The sequence below is a fragment of the Hemiscyllium ocellatum genome, chromosome 13 (genome assembly GCF_020745735.1).
Source record: "Hemiscyllium ocellatum isolate sHemOce1 chromosome 13, sHemOce1.pat.X.cur, whole genome shotgun sequence".
Classification (NCBI taxonomy): domain Eukaryota; kingdom Metazoa; phylum Chordata; class Chondrichthyes; order Orectolobiformes; family Hemiscylliidae; genus Hemiscyllium; species Hemiscyllium ocellatum.
Window position 1 is genome coordinate 20,086,491 of NC_083413.1, and position 20,332 is coordinate 20,106,822.

At 41.0% G+C, this 20,332-nt stretch overlaps 1 protein-coding gene across 3 annotated transcripts in view; it reads left to right on the forward strand.

Moving 5' to 3' along the window:
• Positions 1-20,332, forward strand: part of nadkb (NAD kinase b) — a 62,464-nt gene that overhangs the window by 32,373 nt on the left and 9,759 nt on the right. For all 3 annotated transcript variants that reach the window (XM_060834590.1, XM_060834591.1, XM_060834592.1), the window contains exons 7-10: positions 2,661-2,763; positions 5,891-6,051; positions 9,427-9,526; positions 16,018-16,175. In XM_060834590.1, the coding sequence (XP_060690573.1) occupies positions 2,661-2,763; positions 5,891-6,051; positions 9,427-9,526; positions 16,018-16,175 (522 nt within the window). The remainder of the gene's footprint in view (positions 1-2,660; positions 2,764-5,890; positions 6,052-9,426; positions 9,527-16,017; positions 16,176-20,332) is intronic.

Genomic DNA, 20,332 nt, shown 5'->3' on the forward strand with positions numbered 1-20,332 from the left:
CTCTATCCAACTCTTTCTTAAATGAATCCAGAGACTGGGCCTCCACTGCCTTCTGGGGCAGAGCATTCCACACACCCACCACACTCTGGGTGAAGAAATTTCTCCTCATCTCTGTTCTAAATGGCCTACCCTTTATTTTTAAGCTATGTCCTCTGGTTCAGGACTCGCCCATTAGCGGAAACATGTTTCCTGCCTCCAGAGTGTCCAATCCTTTCATAATCTTATACGTCTCGATCAGATCCCCTCTCAGTCTTCTAAACTCAAGGGTATACAAGCCCAGTCGCTCCAGTCTTTCAACATAAGATAGTCCTGCCATTCCAGGAATTGACTTCGTGAACCTATGCTGCACTCCTTCAATAGCCAGAATGTATTTCCTCAAATTTGGAGACCAGAACTGCACACAATATTCCAGGTGCAGTCTCACTAGGGCCTTGTACAGCTGCAGAAGAACCTCTTTGTTTCTATACTCAATCCCTCTTGTTGTGAAGACCAGCATGCTATTAGTTTTCTTCACTACCTGCTGTACCTGCATGCTTGCCTTCATTGACTGGTGTACAAGAACACCCAGATCTCTCTGTACTGCCCCCTTACCTAACTTGACTCCATTTAGGTAGTAATCTGCCTTCCTGTTCTTGCCACCAAAATGGATAACCATACATTTATCCACATTAAACTGTATCTGTCCACTCGCCTAACCTGTCCAGGTCACCCTGTAATCTCCTAAACTCCTCCTCACATTTCACCCTGCCATCCAGCTTTGTATCATCAGCAAATTTGCTAATGTTACTATTAATACTGTCTTCTATATCATTAATATATATTGCAAAAAGCTACGGTTCCAGCACTGATCCCTGCGGTACCCCACTGGTCACTGCCTGCCATTCTCAAAGGGAGCCATTTATTACTACTCTTTGTTTCCTATCAGCCAACCAATTTTCAATCCAAGTCAGTACTTTGCCCCCAATGCCACGTGCCCTAATTTTGCTCACTAACCTCCTATGTGGGACTTTATCAAAGGCTTTCTGAAAGTCCAGGTACACTACATCCACTGGATCTCCCTTGTCCATCTTCAGAGTTGCATCCTCAAAAATTCCAGAAGATTAGTCAAGCATGATTTCCCCTTCCTAAATCCATGCTGGCTCTGTCCTATCCTGTTACTGCTATCCAGATGTCGTAATTTCATCCTTTTATAATTGACTCCAGCATCTTTCCTACCACTGAGGTCAGACTAACTGGTCTATAATTTCCTGCTTTCTCTCGCTTCTTTCTTAAATAATGAATTTGATATTGTGGAGAGTGTAAAGGGAGCGATGTCAGAGATCAGAAAGATATAAAGGGTCAGGAGTAAGACATCGTCTTTGGTGCTGAAACATCTGACCATGATGCATGTAAGATCCTGAAGAGACATGATGGGTAGATGTAGAAAGGATATTTACTTAAATGGAGAATTTCGAGCTAATGGACACTGCTTTTAAAAAAAAAAATAAAAGCTAAAATAAAATGCCTGTTTAGGATAGATAAGGACATTTTTTTTTCTCTGAAGATTGAGTGTCTTTGGAGTTGCCTTCCTCAAAAGGTGATGGAGGTAGTGTCTTTCAGTATTTTTAAGGCAGGGAGAGAGCTTATTGATAAGCAAAGGAATGAAAGAATATGTTCCTGGTGTTTTTCTCTTTTGCCTGGACCTCCGAAGTCTATGCACAGCATCAACTTCCTGAATCATGCATATCATTGTGCATGCAGCTTACAATGTGCATGCACATTAGTGAAAGATCATTAGAAAGAAGTTGAGGTCAAAATCATGATATTGAATGGCAGAGCACCCTCGAGCGATGGGGATGTCTTTTCTGTTCCTAATTTGTATGTTATCCCTAGCTGGCTTTTAATGGAAATGAACAGGCTGAGGGGTTTACACATTCTGAATGCCACTTATCTCAATAAATGAGTTGAGATTCACTTCCAATTGTTGGACGTGATTTTCAAAAGTGTTAACTCTGCACAGTTCATCTTTTGGATAGCCAGTTGGTAAAGAATAGTACTGAAGCCAGGCACTTGCTTTTCTATAAATGGCAGGTAAGTCATGGCATATATTAAACAGCTGATGCCATTTTTAGTAAACCATGTGGAAAAACCTTTTTCAATACAGGAATAGCACCGAGTTTTGTATTTTCTAGTTTTCTATAACGTCCTTTAAAAAGGTATTCCCATCAGTTGTTCTTCCTTCATTTTAGTCAGATAAGTGCTTTGTCAGCTGGGTGTGTTTTGGCAGGATATAGTTGTAAGCCATTTGACTGTGATGTATGTTCATATAGCTGAGTTTCATCCTTTCCCTACCTGACATCCTGAAATTTGTAAAATTTCCTACTGTTATCACTGGATGCTGGCTGAGCTTAGAAATGTTGTCTGAAAACCTGATGTATTGATCCTTATTGTACTGCCTCAAGTTATAGAATAAAAGTATTAAAAATTAATCATTAGGAAATTAATTATATTGATATTAATTATAACAGAGGAAGGTGGTAAAGTCAATAAGGGAATAGAATTTTTACAATATGCTGAGGACTCTTCCATCATTTAATGTGTAGAAAGTCTTTGTTTTTGTTGTATCAGTATGGATATGGCAGCTTGGTTTGTGTGGCTAACTTTGCTGTTGTTTTTTCTAGACCAGTGTTCCACCTGTAATGGCGTTTCATCTTGGTTCACTTGGATTTCTCACACCTTTCAAATTTGAATCTTACCGAAAAGAAGTGACCAATGTGATTGAAGGTATGAAAGAAATACTTCAGAACCTTTTTTATCTTTATGAAATGCTGTAGGCTGTGTTAAATGATACATCTAAGGTTCATCTGATCTTTATTTGGGGTTAAATTAACGTCTGTTATTAAAACCATCTCAGTAAACTAGTGTACATATACTCTGGTATAATGTCCAATTATTTTGAAAGATACCCAGCAATACAGTTATGGGTTCTGTCTTTCTGATCACCGAAACATTGATTTGCTTTCTTGACCTTCAGTATGCCTGCTGATGACCTGGATTGGGCCATTTGCAGACAGACTTGAGGCAGGCCATTACAATTAAAGCAGTGCTCCCTTTTGCCAACTTTTATTACAGTCAGTTTCGCTATAACGCGATAGTTCTGTTCTGTTGCAATTCCATGTTGTAAGAAAATCATGTGATAGCAGCACTACTTAAACTAAAGGGGCTGGTAGAAAGTTGAGTTTTGTTTTTTTTATTTTGGTTTTTTTTTCTCCTTTGTTAAATTTTGACTATTGTATATTTGATTTAATTGTACATCAATGTTTGTATTTGAGGGTTTTGTTTATTTTTGTAAACTTGTAAAAATGTTAAATTTCTAATAAAAATATCTTTTTTAAAAAAAAAACTAAGGGGCTGGAATTGCGTTATAATGAATAAATGCTTTAAAAATTCACAGTTTAGAAACACTGTCCCCAATTCGTCAGTCATATTATAGTGAATTTGCACTATTGAAACACTTGTCGTAGCAGAATGACTTTTGCCAAATTGTGGTAGAATTGCAGTTCGCCTTGTGGGGCTGTGCAAATAGTGCAGAGTGAGTGATTAATTGATTAACTTGGCTAATGTAGGCATTGAAGATATTGCAAAGTTGCAATGAAATAAAAGATTGGTAGATTGCAGTTTCAGCTCAGGAACTGATTACTTGGCTTTTCAGGTCTGTGTCACTATCTTTCCTCCCATTTGGTTGAGTCCCACTTTTTCCTGCACCATTCCTCTTACACCTCAACTCAATACAGAGGAACCTCGATTATCTGGCATCCGATTATCAAATATTGGATTATCCAGCAAGACCGCAAGGTTCCAATGCTTGGCTAAACTGTTATTGGCATTCGATTATCCGGAATTAGATTAACAGAATGAAATACTCCCTGCCTGTGTCCTTCAGATAATCTAAGTTCCTCTGTATTTGTCAACCACAAAGGACTGTTTGTTTCTTTTTGTGTGATTCATTCACTTTATTAATTTTTACCATTCATACTAATTATCATTTATGTGGGTGATGTAGTGAAAGGGATACAAATGACTGCATATTGTGCACGTATGCTGCAAATATTGCAGCTTGTTAGATAAAAATATGCTTTTAAATTGGGGATAGTGGGCAGTGTCAATGCTCACATTTACCTCCCAAGGGACATAGGCGCAGGTATGGATTATTTAGTATTTTATTGTACCATGAGAAGCATGGCTGATCGGTACCTCAACTCCATCAGCTTGCTCTTTTTACCTGTATCACTGATGGTCTTGCCCAATAAAAAGAAAATCTGTCACTCTTGAATGACCCTGTTTTAGTTTCAAGAGCCTGCTGCCTTGTTCAGGATTTCCTCAGTAGAGGAAATTTTTTACCTTACTGTATCATGTCATTTTTAAACTTCTCAGTTAGATGATCTTTTGACCTGGTGGTTCAGTGGTTAGCATTGCTGCCTCACAGCACCAGGGACCCAGGTTCGATTCCCGCCTCAGGTGACTGTGCAAACTTCACGCAGACACATTCTCCCTGTGTCTGTGGGTTTCTTCTGGGTGCTCTGGTTTCCCCTCTCAATCCAAAAATGTGCAGGTAAGGTGAATTGACCATGCTAAATTGCCCATAGTGTTAGGTACATTAGCCAGGATAAAATATAGAGTAGGGCAATGGGTCCGAATGGATTACTCTTTGGGGGGTTGCTGTGGACTTGTTGGGCTCAAGGGCCCATTTCCATACTGTAGGGAATCTAATCTAATCTAATCATTTCAGTTGACCCTTAACATCCACAAACTTGTAGTTGGAAATTTTACATAATCATCCTTATGATTTCACTCTTGAATGACCCTGTTTTAGTTTCAAGAGCTTGCTGCCTTGTTCAGGATTTCCTCAGCAGAGGAAATTTTTTACCTTACTGTATCTTGTCATTTTTAAACTTCTCAGTTAGATAATCTTTTGACCTTCTCAATATTACCACAGAGGGCTGTCGAGACTGGATCATTAAAACTCTATCTCCGCCTCTAATATATTAATCAGTAAAGGATTTGAGGGTTATGTGGAAAGAAAGACAGGAAAGTGGAATTGAGGATTATCAGGTCATCTGTGATCCCGCTGAATGGCCTACTTCTGTTCCTATGTTTCATGGTTTCCATAACTTAAATCCGAGGATAGTTCATGTGAATTTGTGCTGTCTTCATTCCAAGGCTAGTATAGTCTCCTGAAGAGTGGCAACCTAAATCAAATACATATCTGAGCAAGACTTGTCAACTCAAATATCACTTCCTCCCTTTCACACTCTTCGCATTTGAGACGACTAATCACAGAATTTATTTCTGTTTCAGTAATATGCTTTGGTACATAATGTAGTGCAGTATGTTGGCTGCAGTTATTGTGTCCACATTTAGTCATTGATACAGAAAAATGTTAAGGTCTCTGCAAGTAGAGAGCAAAGTCACAAAGCTGATTACAATCAGCATTGTGCCACAGGAGAAGTTTGGCCTCCTTTATCTTGAGAAGAAGCAACTGTGAGGGGACTTGGAAGAAAGGTAATAAGTTGATAAAATGATATTCCAAGACATGAGCTTTGCTTCAAATATGCGATGAAATTAGAACAAGAGGGAATTTTAAGATGACAGATTCAGGGCTCTGGATGTTCTTCACACACTGAGCACATACTGCTTGGGATAAACCTCTGGGTACAGTACTAGTGTTAGGAACACTAGGATTCTGTGATAAGCAGTTGGTTCAAAATATGTGCTTATTTCAGATAGATGAGCTAAGGTAACCTGTTGCTTCCTAATCTATATTTATCTTGCTATTTTAACTGGTAGGAGAGTGACCACTGCTGGAAATCTCAGTGAATGCAGCTTATTTTGGAACCTTGTCTTTGATCAGGAGATGCCAGGATAATTCTGAGGAGTCGCCTGAAGGTGAAGGTGGTTAAGGAATTAAAAACAGCAGAAGTGGAGAGGCAATACCAAGTGCAGGATAACGGACTGGCCCCACAGAGTCATATTGACAACGAGGCAGGAAAAGTCTTCATGCAAGTACTACATGTATGTGTAGACAAGACCATAAATTCTTGTGCGAACTCCTACCCTTAATGGAATGTAGGAGGGGAAAATTAGGCTGAAGTTGCAAATTTGAGGGAAAAATTAGAAAATAAATGTTGTAAGATATTGTAATGTGTATTCTTTTTGGTAGCAAGTTTCAAATTTTCACCATTCTTTGAAGAAAGCAGTTTTTAAAAATTCCTGATTGCTACTCATAAAAAATATTTATGACACTCTAGTTTAAGGTTAAAAGTAAATGAAAAAAACTGTTTGATAAGTTGGAAGTCCTGCCCAGAGGGTAATTGTTGCGAAGAGAAAAGGGTGCTTCGATTGGAAATTGAATAGTTGAAAATGGTATTGCATTAATACAAACAAAATTATGCAGCATCTTTGATCTGCTTTTTATCTTTTGGTGCCGATATCACTTCCAGTAGAGTCGACTATGTTTCGAGTCACATGTAGGCCAGATCAGGTATGAATGACCGATATCCTTCCTAAAGGAATTAATGAACCAGATGGGTTTATCTGAGTGCTAAGTGAGTTATTCTGGTTCACATAGTCACCATTAGGCTCACTTTTTTTTGTTTTAAAAAGTTCCAGACTTTTTTAAAAATTGAATTCAACATTCACCTTCTGCTATGGTGAGACTTCAACCTGTGTTCCCAGATCATTTATATGTGGCTTTGGATTTCTAGTTCAATGAAATTACCACGATGCTACTACCACCTCACTTTCACCATTTAGGTGATGAACTATGGCCTGCGTTTATACAGCACTACAGCATACACCATCTCATTACATAAGGAATAATAATATGTGTCACTTATTGTGTTGCTCAATCTTTGTGGAGTCCACATGCACAGATGAAAGATGGGAGCAAATTTCCAGGATAAGTGTAGCACTGATTCTGAGGCATTGTAAATTGTAGCCACTTGGTGGAGTTGGAGAGCTTCTGACTATTTTTCAGTGTCTCTATTTGAATGTGTTGTTGACCTAATATGATTGGAGGATAATGTCTTTTTAAAGTTCAGCATATTGTTATGTCAGGCTCTTTTCACTTACAGAACTGTGTGTGCATTACAACAGTGCCAACCAGAAGCAGCTAATGAAGTCAGCCGATTGCATGTCTATCTACTTGACTAACGCAGAATCTATGGCTGATCCTTGGAACAGTCATTTTGAATTGTGAATCTCTTCAGTACTGTCATCCCCACTCAATAAGTCTCCTAGTATATGACCCAGTTTCCTCTATACATCAATGATTGTATAGATTTTGCAGTTTTGTTTTTATACTCCAACTTAATGTTTTTACAACCATTGAAATTGCATTTTTCCTCTTTAACACACCTATGTCAACTTTTCTTATCTCTTCTGTGCCCCGAAGTTCCTCTGCTCCTTCCTGAAATTTGTCCAGATGTTAAAGTGGAACTGTGTACTGAGAAAATAATATGATCAGAACAGGAGAAAGTGAGGACAGCAGATGCTGGAGATCAGAGCTGAAAATGTGTTGCTGGAAAAGCGCAGTAGGTCAGGCAGCATCCAAGGAGCAGGGGAATCGACGTTTCAGGCATGAGCCTTTCAGGAAATTTCCTGAAGAAGGGCTCATGCCCGAAACGTCGATTCCCCTGCTCCTTGGATGCTGCCTGACCTGCTGCGCTTTTCCAGCAACACATTTTTCAGCTGTGTTCAGAACATCCAGCATTCATTTATTGGTTTGTCATTGAGCTTTACAAATTGGAAAATGATAGTAATTTCTGCTGGCAGATCTTCAGTTCCCATTATTGTGCACTTATATTTTCCTGTAGGAGCTGCTAGATAATGAATAAGAGTGAGGACACCGACTGCTATTCTGTCTAAAATCAATAGTACAAACCAACTGAAGCATATGAATGGTTGCCATGGACAAGATCACTTACCTCAGCATGCACTGATATTTGCCCAGAATTGTGTACAACTGTGACCTAGCCATATGTAAAAGTTCCATCGTGGTAGCTTTATGCTGTATTCCCTTTTGACTGTCTCAGACCTTTATTACTTTTCCTTAATCTTATTTCAGTGCCAATAGATTTGGGCTGTTCTTTCAAAACTGAAAATAATTAAGGCACTATTGAAATAATTATTTTGCCTTCTGAAGCAACATGTTTTCCTCTATTGCACATAATGCTATGATTGGAAGTGCACTTGCATTTGAGGTGTACATTTTTATATATGGGTATAGAGGTAGAAGATCCTTTATCTGAATATCCAAAAACTGAAAAGCTCTGAAATTTGGAAGATTTTTGTGAAGTTTTTTTTCTCACTAACAAGGTTGTTTGGCAAGCAAACAGTTAACCCAAGCCAATGCCCACTCGATGCGCCTCACTCAGATGCGACATGAGGGAGCATGGCCAAGCACCAACAGGCCTAGGATTTCTCGGTGAACCCCCCAAGTTGACACCGACTCGATGCACATCACTTGGATGTGACTTGGGGCATGGCAAAGCACTTTTTTACTCGGATGTCTGCTCCTCTGGTCAGATTTTTTAAAATTTCACCATGAAACTGTCACTATTCTGAAAATAGAAAAATTCTGAATTCTGAAAAAACGGCTGGTCCCGAGCATTTCAGATAAAGGATCTTCTACCTGTACCATATTTTAATCCAGTACTAATTCTTTGGATGTAAGCTTTTATGTCCGTCCCTAATTGTTCTTGAGAATGGGTGGTGAGCTGGCATCTTAGTGTTGTGGTCCATATGGTGGTGGGAATTCCACAGTTCTGTTCACAAAAGAGTTCTATTGTTTTCACCCAGTGACACTCAAAGACTGGCAATAGAGTTTCAAGTCAGGGGACGTGTGATTTGGAGAGGAATTTGCTGGTGATAGTATGATCTGCTGCTCATGTTCCTTAGGTGGTAGAGGTCACCTGTTTGGAAATGTGCTACGGAAAGAGGCTTGGCAATTTGCTGCAATGCACCTTGTAAAGCACATGAGTGCCATTCTGCACCAGTAGTGGAGGGAGTGAATGTTTACGGTGACAGTGGGTGGGGTGCTGATGAAGCTGTCTGCTTTACCCTGGATGGTGCTGAGCTTCTTGACTATTACTGGAGCCACACTCATCTGGGTAAATGGAGAGTATTCCATTTATTTTTCACTAGTGCCTCATAAATGGTGGGAATAATAAAGTCAGCAGGGTTACTTGCTGCAGAATCTCTCACTTCTGATGTACCCTTGTACCCTCTGTTCAGTTAGATTTCCATAGAAGTAACACTAGTAATTTGATGTGAATTATTTTTGTTTGGGGGCATTGGGGTTTTGTTTCATGTGATTGAATTTCCTCTAGTCTAAATGCATCATATGGCATTCCCCTGGAAATTGATTCTTCCAAATGGATATTACAGGTGCTGAATGAAGTGGTGGTGGATCGTGGCCCATCCTCCTATCTTTCAAATGTGGACTTGTATCTGGATGGGAGACTCATTACATCTGTGCAGGGAGATGGTATGGTGAACATTATAGTTTTTGTAATTTATTCATATGCTGGTTATATGCTTTTTACAAATAGATGGTGAACCAGTATTTTTCTCAAGTTACTTTTTCTCTATCCATTGCCTCTATCTTCCTTTCTCTGCTTGGTGATTGTATGGGTTAGATATCTCAATATTATCTTCAATAATCTGTTCATGGATGCTACAAAAACTGAACAAAATTCAAGATTTGGGCTGATAATTGGTAAGTTACGTTCAAATCTCTCAAATACCAGGTGACTAGTACCATACCCAACAAGACAGTATTTAAAATTCTCCCCCATGACCTTCATCTTGTACTGACACCATCTTGCAGGTTACCATTGACCAGAAATTGAACTGGGCTAATCACAATACTATGAGAGCAGATCAGTGGTTGGGATTAACCTAGTTTCTGACTCTGTCAACCTTGTCCACCCTCAACAAGACACAAATCAGAAATGTGACAAAATACTCTCCGATTACCTGTATTATTGCAGCTCCAACAACTCCAGAAGCTTGACACCATCCAGGATAAAACAGCCCATCAACCACCTTAAACATTTCTCATTTCCTCTGCCAGGGCATGTTGTGTGCAGTGTGCATAATCCACAAGATACACAGCATCAACAAGCCAAGGCTGCTTCAGTAGCAATTTCCAAACCTATGTTTTTTGCCATCCAGAAGAACAAGGGCTGGAGATGTGAGAGCCCTACGACTTGCACTATACCTCCCCAAACCCTAAATCATGCACAATCCTGAATTAGAACTGTATCGCTGCACCTTCACTTGTGGATTAATTTACTGCACTATCCTTGTAACAATGCAATAGTGTGTTTCTATTTGTTCATGCAATATAGGCATTGTAGGCTAGGTCAGCATTTATTCCCTTACCCTAATTCCCCAGAGAGAGTCAATCACATTGCTGAGGGTTTGGAGTTGCATGTAGGCCAGACCAGTAAGGATAATGGATTTACTTGGTATTAGTGAACCAAAGGGTTTTCTTTTGATAATTTGCACTGGTTAATTGGCCCATTAGATTTGTTTTATTCAATGCAAATTTCACCATGTAATGATATTCAAGCCCCATTTATCAAAAACATTTAAAAGATATGCAGGTTAGGTAGATTGGCCATGCTACACAGCCCATAGTGTCCAGGGATGTGCAGGCTAGGTTGATTAGCCATAGGAAAGGCAGGGTTACAGGGATTGGGTAGGGCCAGGGGCTGGATGGGATGCTCTTCAGAGGGTTGGTGTGGACGCAATGGGTCAAATGGCTACCTTCCACACTGTAGGGATTCTATGCCTCTATGAAAATATGAACCTGGAGTTCTGGATTATGACTATCCCCCTAACTGGACTACTTGTTTCAAGAAGATAACTTGTTATCGTCTTTTCAAGGGCTGTTTTGGATGCTAGTAACACTCGCATCCCACAAATATAAAAGATAAATAAAAATATCTCTAGCACTTAAGGCCACAAGATCTGGTTCCAGAAGAGAGACAATGGATGAATCCGTTTTATACCAGTTAACCTAAAACATGACCACAGTAACTAAAAATATCATTCTCCCTGAGCTTACCTGACAGACTGCAGGTAATTAACTCCTGCCCAGTTCAGTTAGTTTCAGTGGACAGTGCTTTTCTCAGAATAGAAATAACATTCTAAATTTATGTCCATAGTCCTACCATTCCCCTCTAATATACATGCACTCAGTTACATAGAATTGCTTCGATTGTCAGGATTATCAGTAGTCATGTGGGAAAGAAAATTAATCCGAAGATAGGAAGGACATGTCAGAAGGGCACTATGACAATAATCATGGTGACATCAGTATGCAGATGGACAGGGAAAATCATCAGATTGATAGTTGATCTCCAGAAAAGGAACTTGTGGAATGTTGACCAGATGTTTTTCTTTGGAGCAGCTTGTGGTAGAGCGTGCTGGGGAACAGGCAATTCTCGATTTAGTGATGTGTAATGAGGCAGACTTGATTGGGGAGCTTAAGGTGAAGGAACTCTGAAGGGACATTGACCATAATATGATAAAATCACCCTGCAGTTTGAGAGAAAGAAGATTTAATCAGATGTAATGGTATTACAGTTGAGTAAATACATGGAGTGATGGTCAGTGTTAATTAGAAGAGGAGCCTAGTGATGGCGGTGCAGCAATTGCATGTGTAATAGGGTATCAGGAGTCACAGTAAAAGTTCATCCCAAGGAAAACAAAACGTTTCAAGGGCAGGATGGGGCAACCATCGTTGATAAAGGAAGTAAGGGATAGCATAAAAGAGAAGAAGCTGCCCACAATATAGTGAAGATTTAGTGAGTAGCTATAGGATTGAGAAGTCTTTAAAAACTAGTAGAGGATAACTGAAAATGTAATAAGTGGGCAGAAGATGAAATGAGAATAACCTATGTAGTAATATAAAAGAAGATTGCAAGAATTGTTTTGGATATCTGAAAGATAAGAGGTGGGCAAGGATTGCTGAAGTAGTGGTAGTAGTTACTTTGCATTAGTTTCTACAGTGGAAGACGCTAACAACATAGCAGAATTTCAGGAGTGTCGGAGGGCAGAGATGAGTGGTGTGGCAATTTTTTTAAGGAGAAGGTGTTGAATCTGAATTCCACAGGGTCAATGTTAGGACCACAACTATTTGCTATATACACTAACAATCTGGATGAGGAACTGAGGGCATTTTAACTGAGTCTGTAGATGACACAAAGATGGGTGGGCAAGTAAGTGGCAGGTGAAATACAATGAGGCAAAGTGAGAGTTTATACATTTTGGTAGGAGCATAGATGCATAGACTTTTCTAAATGGGGAAAGGCTTTGGAAATCTGAAGCACAAAGGGACTTGGGCATCCTAGTTCAGGACTCTCTCAAGGTTTGTTTGGCCATTCTGAAGACAAATGCAATGTTGGAATTAATTTCAAGAGGGCTAGAATACAAGAACAGAAATATATTGCTGACACTGTATAAGACACTGGTTCGACTGCATTTGGAATGTCGTGCTCTGTTTTGGCCTCTATTAGATAGGGTAGACAGTGAGAGCCCTTTTCCTTGGATGGTGATGGCGATCATGAGGGGACGTAACTTTAAATTGAGGTGATAGATATAGGACAGAGGTCAGAGGTCGCTTCATTACTCAAGAGTTAAGGGTGTGGAATGCCCTGTCTGCAACAGTAGTAGACTTGCTACCTTCAAGGGCATTTAAATGTTCATTGGATGAGAATGTAATAATTTATGTTAGATGGGCTTCAGATTGGTTTCACAGATCGGCGCAACATCGAGGGCTGAATGGCCTGTACTGCGCTTAGTGTTCTGTGTATTGAAGGAAAGACGGGTTGCCATTGGATGGGGCCCAGAAGAGATTTACAAGAATGATCGTGGGGATGAAGGGCTTGTCACGAAAGGAACAGCTGAGGATTCTTAGTCTATAGTGTATGGAGTTTTGAAAGATGAGCAGAATCTAATTGAAACTTGCAGGATACTGGGGCCTAGATACAGTGGGCATGGAGATGGTTTCCACCAAGCTGGAGGACAGGAAATATTTTTGGCTGTATCAGACTGCTCCTTTTTTATTAAGGTATTTTAGGTGTTGGATGTGATTTCCTCGAATTCCAGGAGCAACAATTGTTTTATATGCTGTTGCATTTTTTTTGGAACTTTTGGAGGAATCAAAAGTCAAAACAATGGGACTTTTAAAAGGGAAAGGAATCACATGATGAGGTCAGTGCATGAGAGGGAGAGAAAGAAACCCATACTGTGTGTCTTGAAATGCATAAATGTGGATAAATCCCCAGGACCTGATCAGGTGTACTGTTGAACTCCAGGAAGCGATTGCTGGACCCCTCGCTGAGATATTTGTATCATCGATAGTCACAGGTGAGGTGTCGGAAGACTGGAGGTTGGCTAATGTGGTACTACTATTTAAGAAAGGTGGTAAGGACAAGCCAGGGAACTATAGAGCAGTGAGCCTGATGTCGGTAGTAGGCAAGTTGTTGGAGGGACCCCTGAGGGGCAGGATGTACATGTATTTGGATAAGCAAGTCTGATTAGGGATAGTCAACATGGCTTTGTACATGGAAAGTTGTCTTATGAACTTGATTGAGTTTTTTGAAGTAACAGAGGTTTGATGAGGGCAGAGCAGTAGATGTAATCTATATGGACTTCAGTAAGGCATTTGATAGGGTTCCCCATGGGAGACTGGTTAGGAAGGTTAGATCTCATGGAAGGAGAAAGTGAGGACTGCAGATGCTGGAGATCAGAGCTTAAAAATGTGTTGCTGGAAAAGCGCAGCAGGTCAGGCAGCATAAAAGGAACAGGAGAATCGACATTTCGGGCATAAGCCCTTCAGGAATGAGGAGGGTGTGCCAAGCAGGGTAAGATAAAAGGTAGGGACTTGGGGGAGGGGCATTGAGAATACAATAGGTGGAAGGAGGTTAAGGTGAGGGTGATAGGGCGGTGAGGGTGGAGAGGTCGGGAAGAAAATTGCAGGTCAAGAAGGCGGTGCTGAGTCTGAGGGTTGGGACTGAGAAAAGCTGGAGAAATCTGCATTCATCCGTTGTGGTTGGAGGGTACCTGGGCGGAAGATGAGGCACTCTTCCTCCAGGCGTCGTATTGCCATGGTCTGGTGACGGAGGAGACAGAGCCCCACTGTCTCCACTCCGACCCTCCAAAGAGAAACCCACCCAGACCCCTTTCTTTCTGACTAAAACACCTAACACTATGGGCAATTTAGAATGGCTAATTCACCCGACCTGCACGTCTTTGGACAGTAAGATGAAACCAAAGCATCAGGGGGAACCCATGCAGACATGCAAACTCCACACATTGTCACCCATGGCAGGAATCGAACCTGGGTCCCTCCCGCTGTGAAGCAGCAGTGCTAACCACTGAGTCACTGTTGTAGTTCTCCTTCCCCAATTTAACACTTCCATCCAAGGAATGCTGTTATACCTATCGGTCAGTATTGCAAAACACGCCTTATTATTGTCACTATTTCTAAAATGCTCTTCCACTGAAAGTTTTCTCACCTGGCTGGGCTCATTTCTCAAAACCAGGATCTGTGTAACCCCTTCCCTGGCTGGGTTGTTTACATTATAGTGTCAAGGAACTCTCCTAAATGGTCCTTAGAGGTTATGCCCCATCCAAGCCCCTAACAGGTTGTGAGCCCCAGTCAAGGGGAAGTTAAAATCACCCACTACAACGCTGACATGTTTACATCTTTACAAAATCTGCCGACATATTCTCAACTGTCTCCTGCTGGCTGTTGGGACACCTGTTGTAAAGTCCAGCATTGTGATTTCACCTTTCTTCTTCCTGACTTCTATCCATATGCCTTGCTGCACTAGTTCTGTGATGTATCTCCCTCAGACAGCCTAAGATACTCCTTTACCATAATGCAACTCCCCCATCCCTTTTACATCCCCTTCTACCACACCTGAAACATCTAAAGCCTGAGACATTCTGCTGCCAGTCCTGTCCCTCCCTCCAGCCAACTCCTTAATTGCAATAATGTCATAGAGCTTTGATTAGTACTTGGAACTAAGTTCATCTACCTTGCTGATTAGATGATTTGTATTGAAACACCTGCATTTCAGACCACTTTCCTCCCCTCTCTCTTTTTTTCAGCAGCATTTACCTGCCTGTTCTTGTTCTTAGTCATGTTTGCCTTGGTTTCTACCTTTTGCTCAATTTCTGCATGTACAGCCCTACTCTGGTTTCCATCCCACTGCCACACAAGTTTAAACCGTCCTGAACCCTCTACCAAGTATTACCACCATCACCATGCTCCCTGCCCCACCAAAACCACCAGAAGGACATCAGTCCCTGTTCAGCCCAGGTGTAACCTGTCCACTTTGTCCTGGTCCCAGAGTCCCATGAATCTGACACTCTCCACTTCACACCTTCTTTTCAGCCTTGTGCTCATCCTATATATCCTGCTGTTTTGATTCTGACTAGCTCATGGCATGGTAGTAATTCTATGATAACTTTTGAGATCCGGCATTTCTACTTTCTTCCTATATTCTCTATTTTCAGCTTTTAGGACCTCATCCCTGCTTTTAACCTATTGGTAAATGGATCAAGAGTTTGAGGAGAAGGCAGGAGCATGGGGTTGATAAATATATCAGCAAAGATTGAATGGAGAGCAGACCCTTTAGCCTGAATGGCTTAATTCTGCTTCTGTGCCTTATGGTCTTATGGATTGGCAGTTTAGTTGATCGGTGCTGGTGTTTATCTTTGAAATGTACCATCTTCCATGTGACTTTATATATTCCCTACATTTTTCTTCCTTCTGCACTTATCCTGTTTTCCCCTTAAATGTGATTTGTCTAAGCTGCTTGCTTCATCTACACTCTGTGGTGCCACTCTCTGCGTCGAGAGGTTGTATGATTTCTATGGTTTTCTGAATGTGAATGGTGTTGATGTCTTGTGTGGATACACAATATTTATTGAATAGTTACTTGACTTATTTCTTAGGTGTCATTGTGTCCACCCCAACTGGTAGTACCGCGTATGCTGCAGCAGCAGGAGCTTCAATGATGCACCCAAACGTACCAGCCATCATGATCACACCGATCTGTCCTCACTCGCTCTCATTCCGGCCTATTGTAGTACCAGCAGGAATGGAGCTAAAGGTAAACCTGTCTAAACATGATCTACATGCATGGTCAGGGACAGAGTTTGAGGATATTGCAGTCAGTCTAAAGCAACATCTTCTAAATTAACTTTTATTTAACAAGATTAATTCAAGGAATGAGAGGACTGTTTCATGAGGAGATATTGAATAAAATGGGCCAATGTCTCTCGAGTTGAAAAGAATTAATGCTGATATAATTGAAACGCATAAAACATTTGGTGGACTTGGGTGTTAGCGAGTTTTGAAAAGACTTGTAGCTCAGGTTGAGGTTCTGGATGTGGGTGTGCTCGCTGAGCTGGAAGGTTCGTTTTTAGATATTTTATCACCATACTAGGTAACCTCTTCAGTGAGCCTCTGGATGAAGCACTGGTGATGTAGCCTGCTTTGTTATATGTTTGAGTTTCTGAAGGCTGGCAATGTCATTTCCTGTGGCGATGGCATTTCCAATTCTTTTACCACCCCCTGAGAAAATGGTGGTAATCAAATACTGTGCAAGAACTGTCACAAACACTACATTGGTCAAACGGGCAGCAAACTAGCCACCAGGATACATGAGCATTAACTGGCCACAAAAGGACATGACCCTCTGTCACTAGTACCCTTACATACAGACAAGGAAGAGCATCACTTTGACTGGGACAACACATCCATCCTAGTTGAACAAAGACAAGCACAAGAATTCATAGAAACATAGCATTCCAACCGGAACTCTATCAACAAACACATTACTTTGACCCCATTTACCACCCCTTGAGAAAAAGAACAGGAAATAACATCACCAACCCAAACATAAATAGAAAGCAGGAACCATCAGCAGTGCTTCGTCTGGAGGCTCACTGAAGATGTTCGAGTAAAAAGTGAGGTCTGCAGATGCTGGAGATCAGAGCTGAAAATGTGTTGCTGGTTAATGCGCAGCAGGTCAGGCAGCATCCAAGGAACAGGAAATTCGATGTTTCGGGCACAAGCCCTTCATCAGGAATGAGGAAAGTGTGTCCAGCAGGCTAAGATAAAAGGTAGGGAGGAGGGACTTGGGGGAGGGGCGATGGAGATGTGATAGGTGGAAGGAGGTCAAGGTGAGGGTGATAGGCCGGAGTGGGGTGGGGGCGGAGAGGTCAGGAAGAAAATTGCAGGTTCGGAGGTGTCAGGAAGAAAATCTTCCTGATCTCTCCGCCTCACCTCACTCCGGCCTATCACCCTCACCTTGACCTCCTTCCACCTATCACATCTCCATCGCCCCTCCCCCAAGTCCCTCCTCCCTACCTTTTATCTTAGCCTGCTGGACACACTTTCCTCATTCCTGATGAAGGGCTTGTGCCCGAAATGTCACACTTCCTCACTGAAGATGTTACCTAGTATGGTGGCAAAACATCTGAAAATGAACCTTTCAGCTCAGCGAGCAGACCTACATCTGGACTTGGGTGTGTTAATGCTAAGATGTTGCTTCCATGGATCAAGAGGAGAAATTTCTTTATTTGGAAATTTGTGAATAATCATTTGGAGGTGTAGAACTTGAGCTGTGTGAATCTTTGGATTTCTCCTCCCAAAAACAAAGGAGATGTAGGCCATTGCAATTCTGACACATTCGTCAGTCATCACCTCCCCTCAGCCCTATTTTACCATGCACTTAAGATTTGAGAGTCCATTCTCAATAATGGACTCTCAAATCTTACCGATTACCAAGGTTAGATTAACTGTCCTATATTTTCCAATCTCCTGCTTCTCCCCCTTCTTAAATCGCAGTGTTAGCCATTTTCCAGTCCTCTGGGACCCACCCTGACTCCAGTGCTTTCTAAAAGATCACCAATGCCTCTACAGTATCATCAGCTATCTCCTTCAGAATTCTGGGAAGTAGTCAATTTGGTCTGGGTGATTTACACACCTTCAGACTTTAATCTTCCCCAGCACCTTCTCCATGTGATAGCCATCACACTCACCTCTACCCTCTGTTATGTTGCTGGTGACTTCTACAGTGAAAACTGATGCAAAGTACCTATTCAGTACCTCTGCCATATTTTTTGTTCCCCATTATCCCATTCTCTAGCCTCATTTTCCAGCTTTCTAATAATGCCTATTCTGCACTTTATAAAAGTGGGGCTATTACAAAACTGAACCCATCTCATCTGCTTGTTGGTTTTTCTTTCAGATTTCTTTGAATACAAAGTGACATAATAGCTTAAATATCAGTTCATACAACAAAATTATCTGAATAAATTGGGTAGATGCATAGACAGAAAAATGTGTTGGAAGTAATAATTGTGACCATTTAAATTAGGATAATGAAAAGAAAGCATTGTTAAATGAGAATCATACTTGGCCTAAAATTCATCCTGGCTCTGCAACCATCAACCCTTTGATTTGCGTTTCTTGTAGCACCAATTCCTCTAGAATTACTTGCCCTCCCCAACAATAATTAAATGAAAAATTCCATTCAGGATAAACAAGCCAGCGCAGTTGTTGATTAGCACCGGCCCCTACTTTCCATTGCCACTGCTGCCTTTTAATTCCATCTACTTCCATCAAAGGTTGTGTTATGTATCATAGCTTAGCGAAAAGCAAGGGTTATTCATGGTGTTGGGCAACATATCCCAGCTTAAGGTTGATTTGGTAAGGACATTGAACAGAAGTTGCCCAGCCAAGTTACCATCACTTTTCACTTTTTAATCCTGTAGCATCACCAAAGGAATCATACAAAAAAGTTTCCCAATCGCTGAACTTTGTAAATGCATAGATATGAATGAGTGCATATCATGATCTTGGGCTCAGTGAAAGTCCTGTGAAGAAGTACTGAAGTGTATTTGGTATGGCAGGCAATTTGTGCACTGAAAACTCCCACAATCAGCCTTAAGACCAGATGTATAGTTTTTGTGATGTTGTTCTAGCATACCACTGGTCAGCATCCCTAGCTCCTCTTTGCTGTAATCTTAAGTCCAGCTCAGGACAATTTGGACTTCGAACTCAGCCACACCTGACAAGATATATTGATTTGTTTCATTTTCATTTCTCGAAGGTTACCTCCAAGTACAATGAGACCTTGATCAGATGGGTTGAGTAGTGGCAGATGGACTTTAATTTAGATAAATGTGAGGTGCTACATCTTGGAAAGGCAAATGAGAGCAGAACTTACACATTTAACTGTAAGGTCCTGGCTGACCAAAGACCTTGGAGTGCAGGTTCATAGTTCTTTGAAAACGGAGTCGCAGGTAAACAAGATAATGATAAGGCATTTGGTATACTTATCTTTATTGGTCAGTGCATGGTGTATAGGAATTGGGAGGTCATGTTGTCGATGTACCACTGTTAGAATACTGCATTCAGTTCTTGTCTCCTTGCTTTGGAGATGATTTGCAAGGATGTTGCCAGGATAGAAGCTTGAGCTATAGGGAGATACTGAATAGGGTGGGGCTATATTTCCTGGAGAAATGGAGGCTGAGGAGTGACCTTTATAGAGGGTTTATAAAATCATGAGGAGCATGGATAGGATTAATAGCCAAGGTCTTTTTTTTTTAACCCAGGGTGGGGGAGTCCAAAACTAGAGAACATAGGTTTAAAGTGAGAAGGGAATGATTTAAAAGAGACCAAAGGGGCAACTTTTTCACACAGGGTGGTGTGTATGGAATAGACTGCCAGAAGAATTGGTGGAGGCTGGTACAGTTACAACATTTTAAAAGACATCTGGATAGGTATATGTATAAAAAAAATTGAGATGTGGGTCAAATGCTGACAAATTGGACTAGATAAATTTAGGATATCTGGTTGGCATGGACGAGTTGGACCAAAGGGTCTGTTTCCGTGCAATGCAACTCTGACTCCGTCTTTGTAATTACCTTTATTCAATTGTAATGCCGTTACATCTGATTCCAGCTTCTCCCCCTCAAACTGATGGATGAATTGTATCGTGTTATGGTCACTGCCCTCTAAGTGATACTTCATTTTAAGTTCCCTAGTCAAATCTGCCTCAGTACACATCATCAAATCCAAAATTGTCTGTTCTATAGTGGGCTGTATTACAAGTTGCTCCAAAAAAAAATGTGGTAGACAATCCAGGAACTCCTTTCCTTCAGATGTGCTTCTGATTTTCCCGGTCGGTTTGCATAATGAAGTCTCCCATGATTATTCTAATAATGCCTTTCTTACATGCTATTTATATCTGATTTA